Source organism: Gopherus flavomarginatus, chromosome 12 (assembly GCF_025201925.1).
Source record: "Gopherus flavomarginatus isolate rGopFla2 chromosome 12, rGopFla2.mat.asm, whole genome shotgun sequence".
NCBI classification, from domain to species: domain Eukaryota; kingdom Metazoa; phylum Chordata; order Testudines; family Testudinidae; genus Gopherus; species Gopherus flavomarginatus.
The window spans coordinates 46,253,225-46,280,871 of record NC_066628.1 but is presented as its reverse complement, the minus strand read 5'-3'; the positions used below and the strand labels follow the sequence as shown (position 1 = coordinate 46,280,871).

The following is a 27,647-nucleotide window of genomic DNA, read 5'->3' as shown; positions in this document are numbered from 1 at the left end:
AATTGCACTGTTTAAGGGCAATTGGTGAAGTATTCGCCTCAGATCGATAACAGTTAGTAAGGAAATAGGATATGCATGCTGTGCCCCAGGTGAATTTTACTGTTTTGCTTTCTTTGTCCCTTTGTCTAATTCCCGCTCTTTTATCTGTATAAATAAGATTGTTTGGGCCTTGCATGGCCACTCACATATTCTGAATGTTATTGGTGGAGCGCTGCGCTAATAAACAGAGTGGTCTGACAAATTGAGAGTCCTGATTCTAACTTTGATAACTGCAATTAAGATTAAAATGTACCTTGATTTCTGATATGAGAGCAGCAGAGAGCAAATATTGTAAGGTCATGGCAGAAATAGCTACTGTCTGGGGAAGGAGTGTATAAAGGTTAAATGTTCAGTGACAAAGGGATGGATTTTTATTTAAAGATCCTTATAATGCAGTGGATGATCCATATTAAGTTACAACAGTTTTAGAAGTAGTCAGCCTGAAAGTAACTCTTTAAATAGAGGAGAATGTTTCCCCTTTGATACTACATACCTTCTACAGCTTTATTTCTGCAAGACATCAAGACATTTTAATACCCACTCTCGACACTCCTTAAATGCTTCCACAGGTTTCAGCAAGCCCATCTTGGCTTCATTTCTGAATTCAGCATCCATTCCACTACCATCTTCATCCATCCACCCCAGTAACGCCTAGAAAAGATACACAAGCTGAAGGGCCATTCATGTTTCAGATGAACACCGGACCAAATTAAAATACTGAGCAACTCCAAAACTGTTCGCTCCTTCTCTCCATTATATTCTATTGGTAAAACAAATCCAATTTGCATTGATTAGGATCTTTTCAACAGGCCAACCGTGTATAGAGCTATTCTGCCTTCCATCTTAACTACACAGAATTGTCATTGTAAGTAGCTGCTTCTCAAGCTCACTACTTAGAAGAACAAGTAAACACTTAGTTTCCAATAAACCACAGGGCCAGTATTCTGCATAAACAATTATCTTTTTTCGCATATCTCAAACCACAGTTTCCTCCCGGGGCCATGAATGTCTGTGCTCCTGATTTTTTAGTCTTGTAAGTACTGCAGTAGTGGACCAAAAAGGCACCAAGAAAAAAGCAGACACAAACTACAGTTTCCATAACAATGTTTCAAACAGAGCAGCAGAAACAAATGCAAGAAAAATGTTTCTTCCTTCTGTGTGCATTTGTGGGATTCACTCCCGCAAGGGGTCAAAAGGTTAAAAACTGGGATTGGATAATGCATGCTAATTACTGGATAATCAAATGTCATGCTATTTGGCAAGGGCAAACAGCCACAGGGATCTGTAAGGAATCCCCCCATATATAGCGTTGCTCAAGTAGTCAGGTGCATCATGACACAGAAAGAAGATTTTCATTTTCTCTGAAGCATCAACTATTGGCAGGGTGCTAGACCACAGGAGAAGTGGCCTGTTCCTCAGTGGCAAATCTTCCATTAGTAAGCAATATCTTTGTACCTGGTATCTCTCCACAATGTGAAAGCCAATGGCAGATTGCAACTTGCGCAGACAAATTGGACACAGATCCAGTGGGCGTCGGTCGGATTCCTCCAGGTGATTGGAACCCTGCATCACACACTGCAGCCACTGACAGTGATGGAGTCCAAAAATGTGCCCAATCTCATGGGTCAGGGTCTGAAACACAGGTCTTATTTTGCAAATTATTGTAATCTATAATCCCCCCCTTTCTTCCACTCTCCCTACACTGGCAGAACCCATTATAGCACCTTACAAAATGGGCCAATGATAAAACAGATCCACTTCCAACCCACTCCAAGACAGGGCAACAGACCTGGTACGGGGCTGGTACCAAATTTAGTTACAGAAAAATGAAGAGGCTGGCCTTGTAGTTAAGGAAAGGAAATGAGTGTTCAATACCCAATCCTGCCACAAACTTACTCTATGAATGGGTGACTCACAATTGCTCTGTGCTTCAGTTCCCCAGCTGCAAAATGGGGACAATACTACTTACTTTCTTCCATTCTTGTTCTGTATTGTGGATTTGGGCTCTAAGCAACCTGAGGTAGGGACTGTCTCTTCCTATCTGTTTGTACAGCACCTAGCATAGTGAGGCCCTAATTTCAGCTGGGGCCTCCAGACACTGTTGTAATAAAAACAAGATATCCCGCTCCCCAGACTATGCTCAAGGGATTTAAAAAACCCTGATGTTTGTTTATAAGGATAATTCTTCACACATCTGCATAGTGCTAACATCCAGGGAACGCAAAGTGCGTCACAAACAATACCAAGCTAAGACTTGCAGCCCCCGATTGACCCGCAGAGGCTGAGTTTACTGGCATTCAAATTAAGGATTTACTGTGTTTTATTTAGTTCAGTCAATATTGAGCACAAGGAGGCATGGTCTTCCTTGATTTGGAAATTAAAACATATTGATTAGATGAAGTGATTTCTCCAATTTAGAAAAATGCACCTATTGTTCCCTCTAGGTCCCCGGACAAAGGCTATCAAACCACATCGATCTACTGACAACAGGAACCACTAACAACAATGCAAAGAGTCCTGTGGCACCCTATAGACTAACAGACGTATTGGAGCATGAGCTTTCGCGAGTGAATACCCACTTCGTCGGATGCATATAGTGGAAATTTCCAGGGGCAGGTATATATATGCAAGCAAGAAGCAGGCTAAAGATAACGAGGTCAGCTCAATCAGGGAGGATGAGGCCCTCTTCTAGCAGCTGAGATGTGAAAACCAAGGGAGGAGAAACTGATTTTGTAGTTGGCTAGCCATTCACAGTCTTTGTTTAATCCTGAGCTGATTGTGTCAAATTTGCAGATGAACTGAAGCTCAACAAAGACCTTCCTACAGCTAGAAAAAAATCTCAAGCCCTCAGATATCCCACAGACACCATCTCTTCCAGAAGAGGTTGATTAAACAGATAGGCCTGGAGGTTACTGAATAGGCTCCATCCAACCAAAGTGAAGCAGATTGGTAGTGGATCCGGATTAATGGAGCTGGATCCAATCCAACCAAAGGGCTCTTAGCAAACCAAAGTCCCTCCCCCTTGCAAAAACACTCATGCCACTCCTGGTTCTCTGCCCCACCAGTGCTAACCCCTGCTCCCCAGTCCTCACAGCAGATACCACTCCTCTCTTGAGAGGAACTATATCCTTGGAGCCAAACTTTGTCACTTCTTGGGCCTCTTCCCAACCCAGGTTTCAGATTCACGGATCTGGCTTTAATCCCCTCTTGCCAAGTACCCTCTAGTGAGAAACCCTGCTCCCATATACTACTCCTGGGGGAATTCTGTGCCACTGTGTAATGCAAAATTTGGCAGAAATTAATGTTGTGCCCACAGAATTTCCTTTCCCCCACAGAAATGGGCTGCAGTGCTGCTGGCTGCCACTAGAGGCCACAGGACCTAGCAGAGCCCAGTTCATATACATAAGACACTGCCGGCGGGGAGGGAGTTAGAGGTTTCCTAACAGAGGCACTTCTCAGCACACCAAGGGAAGGAGATGGCAGTGTCCAGAAAACACCACACAAGCCTGGGACCAAGCATCAGGCTGTTTATCCCTTGGGATCTCTGGGCTCTGAGGGGTAGGGGAGCAGGTTTCTAGGCTGCAGGGGCCATGGCTGGGCTCTGGGGGCAGAGGGGTGCAGGTGTCTGGGCTCTGAGAGTACCCTGCAGCGGGGCTGGGGGGGGGAGGGGTTTCAGGTGTATTAGCTGGGGTGGGGGAGCATGGCTGGGCTTTGGAGGGGAGGGGTTGTAGGTGTCTGGCCCCCAGCAGGGCTCTGTGGGAGAGGGGGCAGAGAAACAGGATTGTCATAGGGGTTTCTTTAACTTTCTACTCCTGGGGGAATACTTTGTCCCTGTATTGTTACAGACATGCTTGCTGACAGGTATTGTTAAATAAATTACCAAAATAATTGAAGCTGGTGTGATTATGTAGTGTTATTTTGGCAAATAAAATTTGCGGAATTTTAAAATATTGCACGCAGAATTTTTATTTTTTCGGCGCAGAATTCCCCCAGGAGTAATATATACAAGTGTAAGGAATATCAGCTTGAACATTCCACCTGATCTCAGCTGCAGGGCTGGAGGATGAAGAGACAGATTCTGCTGTAATTTACATTGGTGTAACTCCATTGACTTCACTGGAATTGCTCCTGATTTACACCAGCAAGAGGAGAATTAAACCCTTCGAAACAAAAGCTTTTTTTTTTTCCAAATAGAAATTTAAGGCTTTCAATAACTCTCTAGAGCCCAACAGGCACCGACCTTGCAGGATCTCAGAAGCAGCATACTGTTGATTGCAGGAGTATAATAGCCATCAAAAACTGAATAGTCTGCTGAGGGAAGCTTCTTGACACTCTTCAGTCTGCCTTTGTAGCTCGCACTATAAAAGTCACTGTCATACCTGGCAAAGCTGAAGATCCCCATTCCTTAAGAAGAAATCAAAAAGGAATTCTATTAGAGAAGACACCTTCACAGTTCAGGGCAACTGCCCCTGTATTCTCGCTCCGCAGTCCCTTGAGGGTGCATTCTAGGCTTTTGGGCAGCCATTTCTCTCTCCCTCCTAACCAGGGGTTTTCCACGCTGTACAGTTCCCTGCCTACACTGATATTCCCAGCAAGCCAGACTGCCTACAACAGGCCATCGTCTGCGCGTTGCTTTCTCTGTGAAGACTCATGAAGAGCATAATTGCCAGCTGTTATAAGTTGAGCCCTACCCACAAACACAACTGTGATTAAACTTACAACGATCTGAAGTCCTAGATTTGTTATTTTAAGTCAATGCCAAAAGAGCACTCCTATGTTTTGGGTTACATTGTGTTAGATACACAGAAGTCTTCAAACACAGGAAGCATCAAAATAAATAATAATATACATTGTACCCTGTGTTTTAAAATCACCATTTTGCTTTGCCACGTGTTCTAGTGAATGTTTATGGCTCAGCACAGAAGGACAAGTAGATCTACCCTCATCTATTTCTAAGCAAACTAGCTACTGTTTAGCAGAGCTCTGGTTTATAGCTCTGGAAAGTAGTACAAAGAGAAGGTAGTAGAAGTGCTTCACATGTACTACCAGCGACCTCGTCTGGTCAAAGAAGGATTTGGCAGACCTCAGAGCAAATATCTGAAAAAACAAATACAAAAAACAAAACAAAAAAACCTCTTGTACTCAGTTTCCCTTGATGTTTAAAAGCCCAGTTAACCTTACTCATACTGAGTAGCATTTCCTCCTTTGTGTAATCCCATTGATTTCAGTAGAACTACTCATATGAGCAAGAGTTGCAGATGTAAGTGCTAAATAATTGTCCCATATTGAGTGTAATGCAATCTTCAAAAATGGGGAAAACACATACTTAGGATCCCATAGCGCACATGATTTTGCACACGCACTGTCTTTAAAACAGGCACATGGATTATTACTGTCAATATTTTGCACTTATATGGCATCTTTTCATCTCACTATGCTTTACAGACATTAATCGCACGTAGGGATACACTGTGGCACAGGGAGATTACGTAACTTGTCCAAGCCCACAGAGAAAATCAGGAGCAAAGGCAGGATTAGTATTCAAAACACTTGGCTGCCGGTCTTGTACCTTAACCACAGGAAGATGTTATTTAAATTGATTACACTACGCAGGATCTATGCCACAGATACAGTATATTTCCTTTTCAAATAATGAATCCAGATCTTCCATGTAGTGAGTCCAATATATTCCCACTGTGCTGATTTTTCTGAGTTGTCAAATCAAAATTATTGCAGGAATAGCTGAAGTACAAGGCACCTTACTACTGAGCATTTCCTGTATGACAGGTCCCTGTGAAAAACAATGTAGTGGGACACTGAACATTACTAGGCTATTTATGTCCTTTTGGATGTTATAATTAGCAATGTGATGAAGACGACATAAGGCCAGCGCCTCGCGCTATTATTCACTGAGAATGGAACATGACTTCTGTGGCACCACTGATTCACAGTGACTCAGAAAGGAATGGATGACTCAGGTTGTCAAACACAATTTACAAGGCTCCCTTCCCCCATTCATATGTGTAATTATCAGGGGCATTTGGTGCCTACTTTACATTAACCACCCCAGGTTGCTGTAAAAAACAAGAACAGTCCATTTGAAAATCTATTCCTGCAGGATAAAATTCTGATGTCATCAACAGGAGTCCTGCACGTAAGAAGTCAGCAGGCCTACATCCCCATGATCGAAAGTTTCTACTGAGAATCATTGCTGATTTATAATAAAGAGAGAAGTGCTATGTACAGCAGCAGCAGAAAGAGAAACAATAATTTACACACACCAGAATGTTCAGGGCCTTAACTCTGCAATGAAGCATGGGAGTTCCACACCTGGCTCTCACTCCTCGGGTTTGAGGGTGGTACAAGTAATACAGGGGAAAAGAACTTTGCCACTGAGGGAGGAATTGCCTTGTGTTGCCCAATAATGACTCATCTAGCTGACCATGTAACAGCAATGAAGGGCCTCCAAAAAGTATCCAACCATGCGTATCCTGTCGGAAGGATGGCTGAGTTAAAAGGCCTGGAGGATGGTAACATTAAAATGGGGAGAGTGTGAAAGCAAAACTTTCCAGCCTCCCTAAGAGATATGGCCCAGAAGGACACAGCCATTCCCAGGGAGAGGGACTGACTTAAAAAAATAAGTAAGATTACAATCACAGTTAAAGCTCCTCTTGCACATAAAGAAAATGCAGTACAATACAAACAAGTAGCAAAAAGGGCAGGTGCCCACTATATCTAGGGGTCAAAAGGAGCACTCTAGCTCTGTATTTCCCAGCTGTGTGTGTGCGTCATATTCTGACGTTCCACTAAGGAACTTCAGATCTGATGATTTTCCATGTGGTTTTCTCCATGACACAAAGCAGGACAGATACTAAAAGGTACCAATCACCTACATCACCCAATAAAGTCAGCAGTTGTTACAGTTATTCAGCACCTCTGAGGAATTTCACCATCATGTTTAAGTTTACAGACAAAAAATTCAGACTGCCAGACATTAAATGAAGCTTGAGAACTTGGGGTGGGATTCACGACAGTACTTAGGCACCTAAGACACAGTTTGGGCTCCACTGCAATCCACAAAATTCCCAGCAAACCTTGTAAGTGCTTAAACTCACTGGACATCTAAAGTTTTTCAGTGTAAAAGTTCCCTACCACTGTGAAGTGATCCTAAATTCTATAGAGCAGGAGCCCTGCAGAAATGAACTCAAGTGGTAATTCTACAAATTGTGAGAGAGTCTCCAGAATGTGTACGTGATGGCGTCATAAGATAGGTTTCGAATATGTGCACTTTAACATTTTCCCAGTGCATTTTATCTAATTGAAAATCTGCACAACAGCAATTATGAGTAAGGCTACGATTTAGTCACGGAAGTCAGAGAATCCATGACTTCCAGCGACCTCTGTGACTCCAACCTACGGTGGTTGGGAGCTGCAGGATACCCCACGGCCCGTGGGAGCAGGGAGCTGTGGGGTACCCCTGCCACATCTGGCGGACCCCGGATCTCCAAGCCACTATAGGCAGCAGGGTTCCCCACAACTCCTGGCTGCCACAGAGGAACTCCCAGAGCTCCCACCCGCCATGGGTGCCGTGGGCCTCCGGAGCTGCCAGTGGTGGGGGAACCCGAGCTCTCAGCCACCGCAGGTGATGGCGGCCCCCAGAGCTGCTGATGGAACCCCCAAACTCCTGGCCACCACAGGCAGTGGGGAACCCCCAAGCTCCCAGCTGCTGCGGGCCCCTGGAGCTGTGGGTGGCCAGGGGTACCCTACAGCTCCCAGCTGCTGCAGGCAGCTCCTAGTCCCTGCGCAGCTGCCCCACTTCAGGTAGTCTGGACCCACAGATCCCCATTTTGTCAGGGATATATTTAGTAAAAGTCAGGGACAGGTCATGGTTTCAGTGAATTTTTCTTTTTTTGCCCGTGACCTGTCCCTGACTTTTACTAAAAATATCCGTGACAAAAACTTAGCCTTAATTATGATACTTTATATATTAGCAATAAATACACACATTGTTTCAGCATAAAACACCATGTATCTCAGCTTTTATATGTCAAATGGTAAACTAAACAAAGTGCATGCAAGCAACACATGCAGTTAGTCAAAAAGCCCCGGCGCTGCATGTAAACTACTGTTTTAACAACATTAATGTTCTCCACAAACTTCAAATAAAGTGTTAAAGACTCCACCAGATTATTCTACACTGGTCTTAAACTTCACTCAAATTTTAAATTTTGAGTTTGCAAATTTGGAATGGTATCAGGTGATTTACTGTATAATAAGGAATACCAGACTTCTCTCCTAAAGCAGGATTACGAACAAAGGTGCACAATGGGACATTTTGTCTGCTTAATGTCAAAGAGAGAATACAAAGAGATACCACTATTTCTTAGTTAATTTCAGCAATTGCATATGGGCTTCTTTGGCACATGAGTTTGTGCTCAATTAGCTGAATTTACAGAAGGGTTTCGGCCATGGGCTTCAGTCACCAATGCATTACTCCAGTTTTAAAGTTGGCATAACTCTATTGAAACTAGATGAGTGGAGTTACACCACTGCCAGAGGGACATTTAGCAATGGGGAAATCAAGCCCCAAATCTTTATCTTTGAACCCGCTGTTCAGCCCATGGAAAAATTTGCAATTTGAGCACAAACAGCATTTGCTTCGCATTCACAATTCATCAGAGTGGACACCAAACACAAACACATGTTGTCACAAATACATGGACCACTGTTGAAGATGTGGTCTGCGTCACAGAAACCAAACACAATGATCCATACTGCTAGGTAATTAAAAAACAATTATTAAAACCATCAACTACAAAGCCAGAAGCCACGCTTGATCCTTACTTTATGTTAATTTGTTTAAATTGCTCATGAAAGGCTGAGAAAACAGAGAACATTTATGTTTTTATTATATTTTCATCAAGTTTAGACCGATTTTTGCCTCCCCAATCTATTCATTTTAATTGTCCTGTAGCTGTAGGGAAAGCCTAGGCACCTCGTTTGGCTTGGTGGATGGCAGAGATATTCTTGGATTTTCTCGGTGCCAGAAGCTAGGTGCTGTGTTGTGTTGTAACACCTAAGTCTCTCCATGGATCCCACCCTCTATGCTTAGCTATTGAATAGAAAGGGTGCAGCAGAGTGAAATGGGTGCAACTTCCTTTTTAGATCTCTGCCCTTTCTGTAGCACAACTACGTGAATACAGATTGCTATTGTTAAATGCTATTCCAGCATTAGGCAGGACATACACTTCTACCTCAATATAATGCTGTCCTCGGGAGCCAAAAAAATCTTACCACATTATAAGTGAAACCGCATTATATTGAACTTGCTTTGATCCACCGGAGCATGCAGCCCGCCCCCCTGGAGTGCTCCTTTTACCGCATTATATCCGAATTCGTGTTATATCGGGTCGCGTTATATTGGGGTAGAGGTGTAGCTGGTATACGCAGCACACACTATGGTGCAGGTGGAATTCCACCTTCCATTCTAACCACTCCTTTTCAATTAATAATTATTTTCTTAAATTATTTTCGGCTGAAATTCAGCAGGCTTTGTTGAAGCTCAGAGGTACTTTGTGGCTGTACGTGTATAAAGTCTTATTAAAATCAGTGCAGACATTTTTACATTTAATTAAAAAAAAAGACCTTTTCCAGGATGTATTATAGATTGTATTAGTCTTTTACAGCCTCCAAAAGCATGGTAGGTGACTTGCTGAATCAAGCAGAAGACACAGGCCTTGTCTCAAACAATGTACAATCTTGACCCTGAGCAACTCCATCTCCCATTGGCTGCAGAGCCTCCCAACATCTCCCAGGATTGGACCACACTTTATAAGGCACAAGAGCAGGGGATGGAGTTGAGGCTGAGCTTTCAACTTTAATGCAGAGATTCCGACAGATGGCTTAATTTTTCCGTGTTAAAACTGCACTATTACAAAATATCATAAAAAAGGTATTTAAAAAGTTCCCTAAAAGGGTAGATGGGGCTGTTCCAGGCAACTCGGGAAGTTTATGTTTCTATTTCAACTACAGAAATATAGTTCTTGATACTTGTCTCATTTTGGGTTCAGAGGTCATCTCCACCTAATAAAAATGCTCTCTGAAGGCACATTTTGTGGCAGGCAGGCAATTCTGAAGTTAGGAGTCTACTAGCACTGGAAAACACATTCTTTTAAGGCAGCTCTGGCTATCAATGAATGAGCTTGTGCACTGGGCCTATGTGCATGGTCCCTGCATTTAATTTAGAATTTGGTTCAATGTTTTGGTCTTGTTTTATTTTTGTCTTATTCCATTTGCTCATTTTGTTCTGGTTTTGGTTTGGAGTGATTTTGTATTTTGACTAACATTTGGTGTTCCCAAGTTTTTGATCATAGCCATATTAGGGCCAATCCTGAGACTGATGTCAATGGCAAATGAGCACATTCAAAGTCTCCCAGAATCGGGCCCTAAGCTGTATTGCTTAGCTCAGGAACGTACTTAAGTGTGGGGCTAACTTTAAATGTGTGAGAAGTCTCATTCAAGTCCACAGGGCTACTCACAAACTTAGTCACATGATTAAGTGCCTTGCTGACTTGGAGCCTGTGCCAGGTTTTGTCACAGGTGATACACAGATAATTTAGATTCCTCATTTCTGGAGTCACCTGGCCAATATAGGGGAAATAATAATAAAAAAGGAACACTGAAATGGAAAAATACTGTTTAAATTAAAAATATACATTACAGGGCCAAAATTTTAACTGTGAACCTTTCAGGTGAACATAAGTCAATTGATTCATAACTGAGATTCTAACTTATTTAACAAAGTACTGTTTGAAAAGAAAGAATCAACATATAAAAAATTCCAAATTCACCCTACCTGTATGGAAGGGCAATTCCACTGATTTCTATGGGAGTTTGGCAAACAGAGTGCTTGTTGTATCAGGCCCATAAGCTGGGAATTGAAGAATGAGTGTAATCAGAAGCACCTATGCAAACTGGATTTGATTGCTAGCAATCAGACTCTGGCGAAATAGACAGAGCTACTTACACTATGCTTTGGACAGATATCAGACCAAAATCTACTTGCACTTAGACGTCCAGCAATCCCCAATGAAATCAATGCAGCTGTCCAATTATAACTGAGTACAGAATTGGGCCCACAGCAAGATTGCTTTTTATGCCAATTAAGTCTTGCAGTTAAATATACATGCCCACTAAGCCCTGCTGCTAAGCAAACCATTTTACCCTGTCACTGACCTGATCAGATTTTTGCGAGCATACATGTTTTTGGAATAGCTAACATGATAAAATGTTTTATATTTTTGCTTTGAATACCACAGGCACTCTATTTTATGGTGAAAAAGCCAAAGAACAATATTCTGAGATACAGATTTTGGGTATCATAGACTAAAGGCTGTTGTGGTCCATGAAGTGAACTCATGGTGCAAACATGCAATCAGGACAGAGAGGGCCTGTTTCTCCTTTCACTAATGCAGGAGTCACTTCATTGCCCTTGATGTACTGACTCCTAATTTACAGTGAACTAACACCAGACTCAAAACCAAACCGTCTAAATGTTATGATGACTTTATGCATTAAAAAAAAATTACATTAACAATCATTTGGTTATTTTGCAACAGCGAAAGTCTATCACAACCTAGAGGCTCAATTAGTACTCCTAGGGAATGCCAAATTCTGATTTTATGTGACCGGAAGATTTAGGAGTACAAGGAAGACTAGATCATAAGACTGCAAGATTTTTTTAAGTTATTTTCATTTAAAATTGTACACAACATAAAAATGTACATAACATTACATCTGCTGTGTGACTAACCTGTCAAAATATTTCTAATTTCCAGTATACCTAGTGAAAGACATTGCCCATATCTTAGCCTGTTAGAAAGAGGGTGTGACAGTTCTTAGAGTACTCAAGACTGAGAGTCACCTTGTTATCCCCTACCTCTAGCGTGAGGAAGTCCTGCCACTGCCTGGCTGGGCGTCATCTCCCTAACACCATCAGCCCTTCAGCCACTCAAGCCCTCTTCTCTGGACTATACCAGCCCTAACTTCCCCTTGCAGGTGAACAATAGGTGCACCCCAGTCCCCAAGTTCCTTTGGATCATTCCCCTATGACACTGGCAACTCACAGAAATCCCAGATCCTCTGCTCCCGAAGGAGCAATGTATTTAGGGTGATCAGACAGAAAATGTGAAAAATCGGGACAGGGGGTGGTGGGTAATAGGAGCCTATATAAGAAAAAGACCCAAAAATCGGGACATCTGGTCACCCTAAGCGTATTCCAGTTTTATCTTAAACCACCGCTCCTGTAAACCACACAGTCCTTATGAGCACTGAAATAAAGCTAATATTGTTTTATTGTAAGAAAGAATAAAGCTTTAACTAGAAACAAGAGAGAGCAGTGGAAACATATGGTTACAATGCAAAACAGAATCACAAAATGTGAACTTGGGTCTATATTTATTAATAAATACTTTTCCTACCAAATAAAGTAGGTTTCCCCCACAAAGTTCAGTCTGCTGCAGAGTTGTCTGGTTTACCAAGAAATATGATGCAAACACCCTCGTTCCACAAGGAGTTTCTTTAGTGAATGGATCCAGAGGGTCTTTCCTCCTGTTATAATGAAACCAACCTTTTGTTCCTATTCAGAGACAGGGCAAACCCCTGTCTTGTTGTAAAGTCCTTTTTTGACCTTCAGGTGGTTTTGATTGAATGTGAAACCATCAGAAGCAACTGCAAACAAAGTCTTACTATTGCACAAAGCTAAACTGAGCCTTGCACTGCATCCTCGGCTAAACAGCAAGGGGTGACGACTCCCCCACCCTGAAATAGGCATTAACCCCAGTGACTAATTTTTACTGCAAGTCATCAAGCATTCTCTCTCATTTCATATATATCCATCCCATACATACATCTCACAATGATTATGAATCTTGACAAGTTATGAGTCTTCCATAGATAGCTTGTTTCTCTTTATGGATAAATATCCTGTACAATGTTTGGTATACTGGGTTTGTCTGAGGCGAGTTGTCTGCAAAGAACAGGGGACCCTTTGCCAAGGGGTTTTGGTGTTGCAGAAGGTTCTCAGAATCTTTGTAGCAGCAACTCACTAATTTTGGCTGTTCTTTTTCAGCCTACTCTCTGTTTGTAGCAGTAAAGAATCTAAGAAAAATAGGCGATTTGGACAGACATTGACATTATCTGAGCTGGGTTTAAGTTCTTAGGGCAGCAGCGCCTTCTTTATTTGCATAAGATTTTATTTTAAAAAGCAAAAAGCACTGTTTACTTACCAGAGTACGAAAAATTACATCTTGAAAATGTGAGCTCTATTTCTTTGGCACTTCTGTAACTCTCTAAACAAACACACAGAAACCAACACCAACCCTACTGTGTCAACCAAAAAATCCCCTTTAGGGCTGTGAACTTATCCAACAAGATTCAGTATAGAAAGGGAAACATATCTGAAGTTATGAACAAAGTTTTAGGGCAGGAGTAGGCAACTTATGGCATGTGTGCCAAAGGCGGCACGCAAGCTGATTTTCAGTGGCACTCACACTGCCTGGGTCCTGGCCACCGGTCGGGGGGGGGGCACTGCATTTTAATTTAGTTTTAAATGAAGCTTTGTAAGCATTTTAAAAACCTTATTTACTTTACATACAACAATAGTTTAGTTATAAAGTACAGACTTATAGAAAGAGACCTTCTGAAAACGTTAAAATGTATTACTCACATGCAAAACATTAAATCAGAGTGACTAAATGAAGATTTGGCACACCACTTCTGAAAGGCTGCCAACCCATTTTAGGGATTTTTCTTTTAACAGTAGATTAATCAAAACTGTTTCTTACTTTTTAAACTGTCTTTTGAATGTAGTGATTTTGAACTGTAAGAGTTCAAACAATATCACATATTATTGTAAAAATTATCTACCCATAAATTATATACCAATTCAATTAATATTTCCCCATATTTATCATATTTTATACACATTTTAATAGTAAATTGATTCCTAGCATTTTTGAGTCATTTTAGTTTTCTCCACTGATATACTCCAGACATAATACCTTCTGTCAAAGAGGCTTGGCCAAAGACAAAATTCCAGGACGCCCTTGGATAAAGATCTATCATTGTTATCCCAACAATACAGAAAGCATCTTCTGGCTTTTTCTTCTTTAGGTATTTCAAGAGGTCCTCTGTATAAACAACAGAAAACAACTCCTTTCAGGAGAAGCATGTGTCACCACAGAAGAAACCTGTGAAAGCAGTCATAGGATTATGCCAGTGGTTCTCAACCAGGTGGGTACTCAGAGGTGTTGCAGGGAGTACAGCAACCCATCTAGATATTTGCCTAGTTTTATAACAGGCTACGTAAAAAGCAGTAGCAAAGTCAGTACAAACTAAAATTTCATGCTGACAATGACTTGTTTGTACTGCTCTATATAATATACACTGAAATGTAAGTACAATATTTATATTCCAATTGATTTATTTTATAAGGTAAAAATGAGAAAGCAAGCAATTTTTCAGTAATAGTGTGCTGTGCCACTCTTGTATTTTTATGTCTGATTTTGTAAGCAAGTAGTTTTTAAGTGAGGTGTAACTTGGGGGTACACAAGACAAATCAGATTTCTGAAAGGGGTACAGTAGTCCAGAAAGATTGAGAAGCCACTGGATTATGCAATGTAGGGGTCCAGCCACATCATCAAACTGAAGCCATTAATGCTGCTAACATGCAGTCAGACCCTGTAAAAACCCGCCATACACAGAATTTCCAATGGGAGTTCTGTTTGCAGGATTGGTATCAGGATGAATTGGGGCTTGTTAACATACTGTATTAGTGCACAGAAAGCTACAGCACACTAGCTTGCTGTGCACTAAGTCTCCATGTGGACCCTGCTAAAGTGCACTGAAAGTTTCATAGTGAGCTTTGGCAACGCAATAAGCCTAGACAAGCCCTTAGGGTAGATAATATTTTTCTATTCAATGCAGTCTTACAAGAGTGGTCAGGCTGCTTGATAAAGGTAGATGCTTGAACTTATTGCAGGTTAAAAGTCCTAAAAGTCAGAGGGACACTTGATGGTCTCAGCAAAGTTTCTAGTAGTCACATCACAAAAATCACCACCATGACTGACATTCTAAGGGTCAAAAAAGATAATATTAGAAACAGAAGAATGGCCACACTGGTCAGACCAAAAGTCCGTCTAGCCCAGTATCCCATCTTCCGACAGTGGCCAATGCCAGGTACTTCAGAGGGAATTAACAGAATAGGCAATCATCAAGTGGTTTCATGGCAATATCCAAAGAAAATGTATCTCAATCCAAAGTAGCTGGACATCTATTTAATCTTTGGACTCATACATTTGTGTTCATTTTAAAAAACTAACGTTCAAGAGAAAACTACTTGGCTAGCTGACCATTTGGTTAGTTTAGGGAACTTAGTGATCAAACCTGAATGCACTACCAGGCATGTGTTATATTGATATAACAGAATGACTCAACTGCTTTTTCGAAGTCTGATGCAGATGATCTTATTTGAATGAATCACCCCACTGATGGCAACGGAACTACTCACATGAATAAAGGTTGCAGAATCAGGTCTGAAACCAGAGCTGGGATTAGCCTCTTGCATTACTGAGTCCTAGATTTATGCTCAAACAACTAAACGACACTACTCCACTACACTTAAGTCAAGTGACTAGAGACTCTGGTGAGCTGCTGACAAAGAATCTGAAGTTATCCATCCTTCTGTCTGCCTATGGCACTGATATAACCGCCCCCCCCCCCCCACCACCACCGGTAGTATCTGAACACCTCACAATCTTTAACATATTTATCATCACAACACCACGACTTAGAGCTTCAAGAAACTCAGCGTTCATTTCTCTATTATCCCAATCTTTTAGCAATGAGGCGGTTCTGAACTTGATGTTCTTCTCCTCCCTACATACCTGCATGAATCTGTAGATTGCATGTGTACTCATTCACTCGAAAAGCACAACCTGTGTGTGAAACAGGAACCGGCTCCAGGATTTTTACAGATAGGCCATAGTAAAAGGCTTCACAGTAATCCTTCAACCATTTCATATAATCCTCCGTACTAACTTTGGTGTCCCCAAAAGAACCTATATAAGCAGTCCAAAACAACAACAGATTATAAACCTGCTATGGCAGTTCATCCAATCAACCCATGTTTTTAAAAAAATCCCCCAAAAGAATGATAACTTTAATATTTCCTCTTATTTCATGTTTGTTAATGAACATCACATTTACCCCAAATTATCAAAAGAAAATATGAGCAATATTATAGAAAACAGAAGAAACACAATTGTAACCTTTCACCATTTCCATGCAATTCCAAGAAAGCCTCTATTTTATTAACTTCTATTCCCTTAGCCTAAAAACAAAGTGACCAAGTTATTCTACTGCAATACTCCAAGATACTACATCTCATAACAATGATACAGCCATGTTGGGGATAATTATTGTACAGTAATGAAGTGGGAGGTTTGTTTGTTTTTTAAATAAGGGCACTGTTTATCACTGTCAAGTGCTGATACACGATATTAAAAACAGCCAAACAATACAATGCTACCTACAAGAGGCAACACAGAAACTGACGTCAGTGCTGTAGACTGCAATAGTGAATCCATTACTCATACCTGTAATTAAAATTTCAGCTTTAAGAGTAATGGCAATTCCCATAAACACTGATGAAATATGGATGGAGTAGAGAAACTGAAGGACTGAGGTTTAGCATATTGTATTTGTTTTTTTCGTTTGTTTTTACCTCAATGCGTTTTCCCCCCCCCCCCAAGATGATGACTGTTCCTGATTTTCTTAACACACAATTTTATACACAAGTTAATCAAAAACTGTGAAAGCTACCAGGAAATATGACTTAAATCCATCTATATTATTTACTGTGATTCTCAATGGCATGTCTCTATGCAACATATTTAATATATTTTTTCTATACTAACAGTAATTTGCATTTCTGTAGCACCTTTCATCCAAAGAAACCAAAGCACATTGTAAACATTAAGCTTCACAACACTCCAGTAATGCTTAATTAAGTTTTCACCATTTTGAAGAGGGGTAAACCGAGGCACAGAAGGCCTAATCCTACAAGTATTTATGGATGGATTTACCTCTACTCACATGAGCAGTTCCATTGACTCTAATAGGACTACTCAGATGAATAAAGTTAAGCACATCCATAAGTGCTTGCAGGATCAAGACTTTAGTGAATTTTCCATAACACCATAGCTGAATGTCTGAATCAGGAATAAAACCCAGGAGCCCTGACTCTCAAGTCCCCTGCTCTAACCACTAGACCACTTTGTCTGAGTTCTACTGTAAAGTCTTTTTATTTGAAAACTGGAACATATAACCTAATTAGTTCATATTTAATGGGACAGGCACATTAAAGAGACAGATGGCTTGGTTCAGCGATCACAGTTAGACATTACCAATGGGCTGTACATAAATGGCACTTTTCCGAGATGTCGGTCTACTTCTGTAAGGATCGTTATAAAACTGTTCAAAGTCCTGGGTGGGCTCAGGGTGTGAGGAGATCCAGTCTGACTCCGAATGAAGAGTGATGGGTCTGAAGAGAACACTGTCTGGCTGAAACGCTTCATTCAGCAAACGCTTCTCCCTAGACTCAAGATTCTCATACAGCTTCACAAGCTGTGTGTTCTTGGAGATCAATGCTGTCTTCAGGACCTGCTCAGAATGTTTAATTACCTTCATCTGACCAAAGGGAAAGAGATAAAAGACCAAAAGCATTTATAAAATCCAGGTTTCATACCTAGCATGTATTCTAAACAGCTTCCTTCCTTCCTCTACCATCACCTGATGACCCCCAGCTTCTCATTCCTTTTCTGAGGTGTTGGTAAGCTAACAAGCTGTTTTCCATAGCCTGTTGCTAGCTAACCAGCCAGGATTGCTGAGGCACGGCCGTTTAACTTCCTCTTTTCCCTACAATTTCCATACCCAGCCCCCAAACACACAAGCAGCTTCTGCTTTTTGGAGGGGAGGGGGAAGTGACCAGCATGGGAAAGTTTTGCTGCAAACTCACAATTCCCAGTCTAGTTCTATGTATTATGTCATTCCCTCACTTCATTCTCTGCTTAAAAAAATCCCTGTTGCCACTGTATCAGTCTAGTGCAGGGATTTTCAAACTGAGGGTTAGGACCCCTCAGAGGGTCGTGAAGTTATTACCTGGGGGGGTCACGAGCTGTCAGCCTCCAACTCAAACCTCGCTTTGCCTCCAGCATTTATAATGGTGTTAAATATATTAAAAAGTGTTTTTAATTTATTAGGGGGGTTGCACTCAAAGGCTTGTTATGTGAAACGGGTCACCAGTACAAAAGTTTGAGAACCACTGCTCTAGTGGCTCCCCCTCAAACAAGATCTTTAGAACTGATTCTAATCTCGTTTGCTCCAGTGTAAAAAAACAAACAAACAACAAAAAAAACAGTGCAACTCCCTCAGCTGACTTCAATAGGTTTATGCTGATGTAGGAGAATCAAGACCAGGAAGCTCTTTCTTCTGTAAGCTTAGTCAATGCTAGCAACAACTGACTGAACAAAAAGCATTGTGATAAAAAAACCCCACAAACAATTCATCATTATGCAGTGGGTGAAGCACTTATCAGTATAATACAAATGAATGCCAATTTTCTCCCCCATAAGGACACTTCTGTTAATCATCCACCACTTAGGATAGTATCTTGCTATCTCATCTCTTGTTTCTCCCTGTATCTTCATCTGTGATTAGTGGACTCTGGGACTGAATGCTAGATTGCTAAGTATTAAGATGACTTTGATAACAATTGTGCCTGCACTTCAGGGTGTATTAGGAAATATAAAGTAGACTCAATAATTAAGAGTAACAGAGTTCTGTGGCACCTTATAGACTAACAGATGTATTGGAGCATAAGCTATAAGGTACCACAGGCCTCTCTGTTGCTTTTTACAGATCCAGACTAACACAGCTACCCCTCTGATAATTAAGAGTAGAATATAATATAAACATATATGTAAGTTTATGAGAAAAGAGATTTTATAGATGATATTTTCATTCTCCTAACAATGTGTTACAAAACATATCGGGCAGGATTGAGAAGATTTTTGAGGGAACAATGTTGATACAATTAGTACCAGTCCATTGTGCACAAAGACTGTATTCTATTTTAACACACTTTTGATTGTGCTCATTGCTATTTTTTAAATGAGAAAAAGAAAAGTATCAGATGCAGAGAAGAGGGACTATTTTTTTGTTTGTGTTGGTCAGACCTCAAAGGGGGACACTGAAATTCATCCCTCATGCCTACACATCCTATTCCAGGGTGCATGGGGTTAGTACAGAATCCACCTCACACCTCCAAATACATACCCTAAACCCATAACCACACACCCCACAGCAACCCCAATTACTTCCCAACACAGACCCCATTACATTCCACCACAGCCACACATTGTGTACAACCCACATTATACATCCCACACATCAGTCCCAGAATCCCCACTAGTTGGGGTTGCCAACCCTGTGGGATTGTCTTGGAGTCTCCAGAAATTAAAAATTAGGTCATCTGATGAAACCTCCAGGAATATGTCCAATCAAGGTTGGCCATCCCTCACCCCTCATAGTGGCCCACACACACACCAAGCATCCCCCAACCATACACCTCTCCCAGCTTTGCCCCCTGCCTCCACAGCATGTCTCCCACACCTCTCCTAGCATCCCATCAGCCCCCACAGCACCCCCTGCTTCCCCCAGAACATGCCCAGCACTCCCTGCCCCCCCAGCACCCCTTGCTCCCCACAACTCTACCAGTACCCCCAACACCCCACACAACCCTCTCAGCACCCCCTGACCTCCCCCACAACCCTCCCAGCATCCCCAGGCCTCATGGCACCCCCCTAACCCTCTCAGCAACCCCCACAACACCCCACACAACCCTCTCAGCACCCCCTGCCCCCACAACACCCCACACAACCTTTCCAGCACCCCCTGCCCCCCCAACCCTCTCAGCACCCCTTGCCCCCACAACACCCCACACAACCTTTCCAGCACCCCCTGCCCCCGCAACCCTCCCAGCATCCCCAGGCCTCACAACCCTCTCAGTACCCCCCACCGACCCCTCGCAGCGCCCCGACCTCCCCCAAAACCCTCCCAGCACCCACTCCAGACAGCCCCACGGCACCCCCACACCTATCCCAGCGTCCTCTCTGCCTCCCCTCCCAGCTTTCCGCCTGGGGAACCCCCCTCCCCTCACCTCGCCGCCCCTTTCCCCGCCCCGCCGGGCCTGGGCGCGGCCTCACCCTCCTGCCCCGGCGCCCGGAGGCGGGGCCCTGCGCACTGTCCCAGCCGCGCGGCAGTCGCGTGGGGCGGCTCCAGAGCAGAGCCCGCCCCGCTCCCTGCGTGGCCCCGCCCGGCCCCCGCGGCCCGTTCGGCGGCGTCGGGCCCTAGCGCGGCAGAGTGACTCAAACACGGGCGGTTACAGCGGCTGCTGGGGGTCAGGGGCCGGAGCTGCCGCCCCGTGCCCCTCCCGCCATTCCCATAGGGCCCCCCACATCCCCCTGCCCCGCGTAGTGCCACGCGCCCTCCGCATACCGCCCCACAGCCTCCCTCACCCCCTAACTCTCCCCCTCAGACCACCACCCCCCACACTCTTCCCAAGCATCCCCCGGCCCCTCAAGCAGAGCTCTGTGGTGCCAAAGCCTGGCCCCTGCCCACCAGAAACGGGTCCGGTCAGAGACAATCGCCTCCCCCACCCTCACTCTCCAGCATCCTGGGGCCAACCCAGCAAACAAGCGACTTTTTCCATAACACTCTCACGCTTTGTAATGAATTGCAGGTGCGGTGTCTTTGCCTTCCGGGCTCCGAGCCTGGAAATCGCACTCGAGCGTTTCTCGGCAGCCACAATGTTACTTGAAAAAGAAAGCGAGCTGCGTGCCATGTGCCATCTCTTGCTGCCAGCAGCTGGGGCTTTAAAGAAATACACCCCCAAGCATAAAACTGGAAGAGTAGTCAACTATGCTCCCTACTCCAGCCTGAGCACTGCTAAAACCTGGCCTTGTTTTGCATCAAGAAGCACAAGGACCCCCCCTAACTTTTGACCAACCCTAAGTTAGGGCAGTTGCCTGGAACTGGGCCACAGATGGGGTGGATGGCCCACTAGGGAATGACATCCAAAGAACACAGGTTTACATTATGCACCATTTCTGTAGGGATCTAATCCTGGCCATGTACTTCTCTTTTCTGGTTGTTTAAAACTTCCATAGGGATGCCCTGAGGGGGCAGGGATGGAAGAAAAATAGTGGCATGCTCCCACTCGAGACAATAAAATGAGACGTTACCCACAGTAGACTATAGTTTCTCAAAATAATATGATCATCTCTCTTCTTTCTTGCACATTTTGATCAGTACTGCACCAGTTAAAACAAGTATTTTTTTTTATTGTCATTAAGCTACAGAGCCAACACAGTGCAGAAGTACTGCTTTAGGCTGTGTGCAGTCTCAGACAGATGTCCTTCCACCAGTTTGTACTTGCTTCAAAATGCAAAGATTTTCTTTGCAAACACAGGGGCTACAGACTTTTTATAAATGAAAGAAATTCTGGAGCATGAGAAAACATCCTCTTTTAAAAGCACTACCAGTTTGGTAAACTTCTGCAAGCTAGCTCAATTCAATCCCAGCAGCTGTATTTGAGTTGTTTGGAGTCATTTAATTGTATCCAGGGAGCCTTTATATTTCTTATGAAGCCACTATAGGATACCAGAACCCTCTCAACCTGTTGTGGCACCATAGTGCGAGTGGAGTGTTATTTTAGGGCTAGATGATGGGAGTTCTGCATTCAGATCCCTAGACAGATGAGCTTCAAGACTGATGATGGCTGTGGGATTTTAAAAAGGCTCGTGACACAGGGCAGAGCCACATGAATGGCTCAGAAACAGTACTGCCAACAATTACTCTTTAAAGAAGGAAGGAGTTTATGGCCTTGGTACCCTTAGTAAATCTGGATCCACGGCACTAGCAAAGGCCAAACTAGAGAGCTCACGTCATTGGGCTCTAACAGGACACTGCCTATGCTGATGGAATGACAGTCTAGCATTTAGGCTGGCAGTTAATGCCCAACTCCCATGGATTTGGGTATCTAACTCCTACTATATTTTTCACTCCATGTATCTGATGAAGTGAGTTATAGTATTCTGTCAATCTGCAGAAGACAGCTGTCCTTCTGTGAAACCCGACATAACTCTTGGAGCTTTTCTCTCAGGGCAAACTGCACCGATTTAACTAAATCAATTGCTAAACTGATATAATTAAAATCAGTGCAGCCCCCTTAGGTAGATGTAGTTACATCAGTTAATTAATATTGATTTAGCTTAATTCAATTTCTTAGTACTTAGTTAAATCAGTGCAATATCTGTGTGTGTAGACCAGGCCTAAATCTGATGAATTTGGAGGAATTTTCCTCTTTTTGGGCAGCTTGGGGTGCAGTGTTATCTAAGCTGCAATAGGCAGCAGACAAACAACTGTTATTTCTTGTTATCCCAGCTGCAAGGTGCAGCACGAGATACGGGGAGGGGCCCTGTGAAAGATTCAGCTGATATATCTGTGGTTTTTACAGGAATTAACTAGCTCTGCCTCTTGGAGGGTTTTCAGGAAGAAAGCAGTTCTCGCAGCTGCCATTCTGTAAAGAAAAAATCCCCCTCAAACTCAGATGTAATTTCCTGTCATTTCAGCTGCGTTAGCATGGCATCCTGAGACATGCGGAAGTGCCCTGTGAGAAACGCTGTGTCTGGTTTTAGGATGTCTAGCCATCATTTTATGCCTGTCTGCAAGTTCTGAGGAGGATGCTCTATTTCTGAGAGTCTCATTACACTTGTGCAACATAGCATGTGGAAGGGACTCTCTAAAATTCTAAATCATATTGGGCAAAGTCACTCCTAGGGTAACTCTATTGACATCAGCAGAGTTACAGCCAGGAACAAACATGAACTGTTATCTTTGAGAGAGTGGCTTGGTAATGAGATAGTTTACCATAGACTCTGAGTACCAGCCGTGAAAAAAAATCAGTGTCAACAGCCAAGTCCTTACTGAAGTTCATGGAGTCTCTGGCATTTCTCCCTTTCTGGAGTAGAACTCTTTCTGTAGGGTTTTAGTTTTTGATTATTCAGATTTGAGCAACTAACCCTTTTGGGGGGATGAGGATTTAATATTGTGAGTATCACGCTTGTAGTGGAAAGATTTTTTCAAAAAGTTTTGTAGTGTATCCAAAAGACCAGTCAGATGATTTTCCCTAGTCTCCTCTGGAAGTTTGTTCAATAGCTATTTCCTCTCAACCGAGATATACAAACGTAGCCACACTGGATCAGACTGATGGTCCATCTAGCCCAGTATCCTGTCTTATGACAGTGGCCAATGCCAGATGTTTCAGAGGGAATGAACGGAACAGGACAATTATCAAGTGATCCATCACCTGTCATCCACTCCTAGCATCTGGCACGCAGAGGCTAGGGACACCCAGAGCATGGGTTGCATCCCTGACCATGTCAGCTAATAGCTGTTGATGGACCTGTCCTCCAGCAACTTATCTAATTCTCTTTTGAACTCAGTTATACTTTTGTCCTTCAAAACATCTCCTGGCACGGAGTTCCAAAGGTTGATTGTGTATTGTGTGAAGAAGTATTTCCTTTTGTTTGTTCTAAACAGGCTGCTTATTAATTTCATTATGTGAACCCTGGTTTGTGTGAAGGGGTAAATAACACTTATTTATTCACTTTCTCCACAGTATTCATGATTTTATAATCCTCTAGCATAGCACCTCTTAGTTATCTCTTTTCCAAGCTGAGCAGTCCCACTCATTCAGTTCGATTATGGGAACTGTTCCATACCCCTAATCATTTTTGTTGCCATTCTCTGTACCTTTTCCAGTTCTGATAAATCTTTTTTGAGATGAGGCAAGCAGAACTGCATGCAGTTTGCAAGCTGTAGGCGTACCCTGTATTTATATAGCGGCATAATATTTATTGTCTTTCTAATGGTTCCTGTTTTTTTTTCCTGGTGTGTTAGCTTTTTTTAACTGGCACTGCATGTTGAGCTGATATTTTCAGAGAACTATCTACAACGATTCCAAAATCTCTTTGAGTAGTGATAGCTAATTTAGACCCCATCATTTTGTATGTATTATTGAGATTTTGTTTTCCAATGTGCGTTCCTTTGCATTTGCCAACATTGAATTTCATCTGCCATTTTGTCACCCAGGTACCACATTTTGTGAGATCTCTTTGTAACTCTTCACAATCAGCTTTGGATTTAACTATCTTGAGTAATTTTGTATCATCTGCAAACTTTGTCACCTCTTTTTCCAGATCATTTATGAATAGGTTGAAAACTACAGGCCCTAGTATGGATCCTTGAGGTACCCCACTATTTACTGCACTCATTCTAACAACTGACGATTTATTCATACACTTTAGTTAAAAGATAGAAAACAGTTACTGATCCATAAGAGGACCTTCCATCTTATCCCATGACTGCTTACTTTGCTTGGTGAGGAACCTTGTCAAAAGCTTTCTGAAAGTCCAAGTACACTATATTCACTGGATCACCCTTTTCCACATTTGTAGACCCCCTCACAGAATTCTAATAGATTGGTGTGACATGATTTTACAAAAGCCCTGTTGACTTTTCCCCCACAAATCATGTTCATCTATAGGTCTGATAATTCTGTTCTTTATTTTAGTTTCTACCACTTTGCTGATATTGAGATTAGGTTTATGGCCCAGTAATTGACACAATTGAACTATGGAGCCTTTTTAAAAAAATCAACATTACTTTAGCTATTCTCTAGTCATCTGGTATAGAGGCTGATTTAAGTGATAGGTTACATACCACAGTTAGTCATGCTGGCGTTTCATATTTGAGTTTCTTCAGACCCCTTGGGTGAATGCCAGCTGGTCTTGGTGACTTTTTACTGCTTATTCATTTGTTCCAAAACCTCCTCAAACACCACCTCAATCTGGGACAGTTCCATCGATTTGTCACCTAAAAAGACCAGCTCAGGTGTGGGAATCTCCCTCACATCCTCTGCAGTGAAGACCAATGCAAAGAATTAATTTAGCTTCTCTGCATCAGCCTTGTCTTCCTTGAGTGAACCTTTCGCAGTGCACCTTGCTCGTCCAGTGGCCCCATGGATTGTTTGACTTCCTGCTTCTGATGTACTTAATTTTTTGTTGTTGTAAATTCCACAAACACAATTGACATTATCTGTGTCAAAAAGTGGCTAACAGCAGAGAAAACTGACTGAATCGGTCATGGAAACTTGCTCTCACTCACAGCTGTGATCCTTTCTGCCTTCTGAATGCAAGCAACCTTGAGGGATTTCCCCTGAAGAAACGAAAACAAACAAACAAAACCCCCAAATATTAAGAGTTCCTGGTTTCTGCCAGGAGCAGCCTTTCCCCAGCACACTGGACAGTTTCCTGACGGGTTTATAACAAAAAACAAACAAATAAAAATCTAACACTTATATAACACTTTTAATCTTCAAAAGGACTTTACTAACAATACTGAATCTTGCCAGCAGGTATAATTGTGCTCACTGCTCAGATGGAAAAAATGAGGGTTTGTCTACATGGGAAAGTTTCACTAGTTATACTGGTATAATTATACCTGAACTACTACTCCTGTGGACACACTTATTCCAAAATAAGAGTGACTTTTTTGCCGATTGGTTTAAACCCCTTCAAAAGTGACAAATTAAACCAGGAAAAGCCAATCTTATACCAGAATAAATGTACACACAGTATAACTATAGCAGTTTCAGTTCACATCTTATTGTACACTGGTCTAACTTTCTCCTGTAGACAAGCCCGGACGCAGGGACATTATATGCTTTGTCCAAAGTCACCAAATGGAAGTCATAGTGAGACAGGATTAGAACTCGGGAGTTGCTGGATCCCAATCCTGTGCTCAGAACAACAAACTGGTTGTGCATTTCATATCTTGGATCTCTATTATTACTAGTATTTTAAGATTTGTCCTATTTTTCACAGCCATCACTCTGAGATCTCTGCTTACTGGGTTTCCTCACAATGGCTGAGATAAGGAGTCACCAAAAGATGGAATGGCATTTAGGTTTGACATGTCTAGTCCAAGAGAAATCCCTTTTAATGCAAACTCAGGGGAAAGAAAATCAGGCCCAAATGGCAAGAGTATGTGCTCCAAATAGTTCCAGCTACAGGGACAACCTATTTCCAGTCGCCGGTGACTATTACAAGCAAGGATCTGGAAAACATAAGAGCCTAGACCTGTGAAATCCCATGGAGACATGCTGTGGGATCCTAGATCAATGAAAAATTAAATATTTTGCAAGTGTATAGAGTGGACCTTTCCTCTAAGGACCTCAAAGTGCTTTCCAAGAATTAATGAGCCCCTACGACACCCTTTTGAGATACGGATTATCTACATTCACTAGATGGGGAAACAAGGCACAGAGCTATTAAGTGACTTACCCATCACCATACAGCAAGGCTGCAACAGTGCCTGGAATCAAACTCAAAAGTCTAGATTCCTAGTGCCCTGCTCAAATCACTAGATGGTACCACCTCCACCACAGAGGCAAGTCATAGTATTAAGGAAAGGTGTTGGGCTAAACTCATCTCTGGTATAACTCCACTAACCTCAATGGAGTCACCCCAGGGAGGGATTTGGCCTGCTATAAGCCAATCGAGGAGGAGGAGGAAACAATGAAGCCAAGCTGTACTCTGGTGGAGTAGTTGGCTGTCATCTAGCTACTTTCACGCTTGATTCCCACTGCAGTGAACAGGAAATAAAGAAAACAATTTACCTCGCTAATGTTTTAGATGAGTGATAATATGCAGTTTAATTACAAAAAGTGTCTAAATACCATCCATGCATTCATCCCTGCTGATTTAAGCAGTTGGGGTCTTCTGCAATTAGGGAAGAAATCTTCTGCAACCTCACAGTAACTGAAGGTTAGACAGAGAGAGAGAGAAACACATCCAGGTTGACTTGTCATTGACCTTTGTACGTTTAAAATAATGTCACTTTTCTTCAATATCACCAACCGAAAAAGGACAGTGAAGGTTATTTTGTATTGATTTATATCAAGGATTGGCAACCTTTGGTCCGCCAGGGTAAGCTGGAGCTGGCCCTGCCTCACACAAGGGGTCTCTAAATCCTGGCCTGGACTAAACAGCCATCCAAGAGGCAGATTACAGCTTTACAACCACCTTATGCGTATGCTGACAATTGTGTTGAAGCCTTATTCTCTGCAGGGATCTTTCGTGTCTCCCAAAGGCCTGCTCCTTTCACTACTCAGCAAGGTTGTGAGAGAGCACTGCTATTTGCTGTGGAGGGGGCTCTGCCTCACCCATTAACCTTTATGCGCAGCTTCACCTAGCCTCCACCTGCACTGGAGCATTACCTCGATGTACCCTAAAACAGGGTTTGCAGAATCAAGTCCTTAATATTTAATCAAGCCCTGAGGAGTGAGACAAGACTGACAGAATATGTCTGTCTGCACATGTGGGGGCGGGGAGCATTTCTCTTGCCTTTATTGGGTGTATTTCTCA

The 27,647-nt window shown here is 42.6% G+C and overlaps 1 protein-coding gene across 5 annotated transcripts; it reads right to left on the bottom strand.

Moving 5' to 3' along the window:
* Positions 1 to 387: 387 nt before the first annotated feature.
* Positions 388 to 20,388, bottom strand: AMZ2 (archaelysin family metallopeptidase 2). Of its 5 annotated transcripts, none has more exons than XM_050920665.1 (7): positions 20,364 to 20,388; positions 17,505 to 17,787; positions 15,984 to 16,157; positions 14,100 to 14,228; positions 4,280 to 4,443; positions 1,495 to 1,671; positions 388 to 690 (listed from the first exon to the last, which is right to left on the bottom strand). In XM_050920665.1, exons 2-7 carry the CDS (start codon positions 17,785 to 17,787, stop codon positions 544 to 546), a joined length of 1,074 nt encoding a protein of 357 aa, XP_050776622.1. In that variant the 5' UTR covers positions 20,364 to 20,388; the 3' UTR covers positions 388 to 543. The 5 variants fall into 5 exon arrangements, with proteins under 5 accessions (XP_050776622.1, XP_050776621.1, XP_050776623.1 ...); XM_050920664.1 differs by lacking the exon at positions 20,364 to 20,388 and adding an exon at positions 20,254 to 20,283; XM_050920666.1 differs by lacking the exon at positions 20,364 to 20,388 and adding an exon at positions 20,246 to 20,254.
* Positions 20,389 to 27,647: the final 7,259 nt, after the last annotated feature.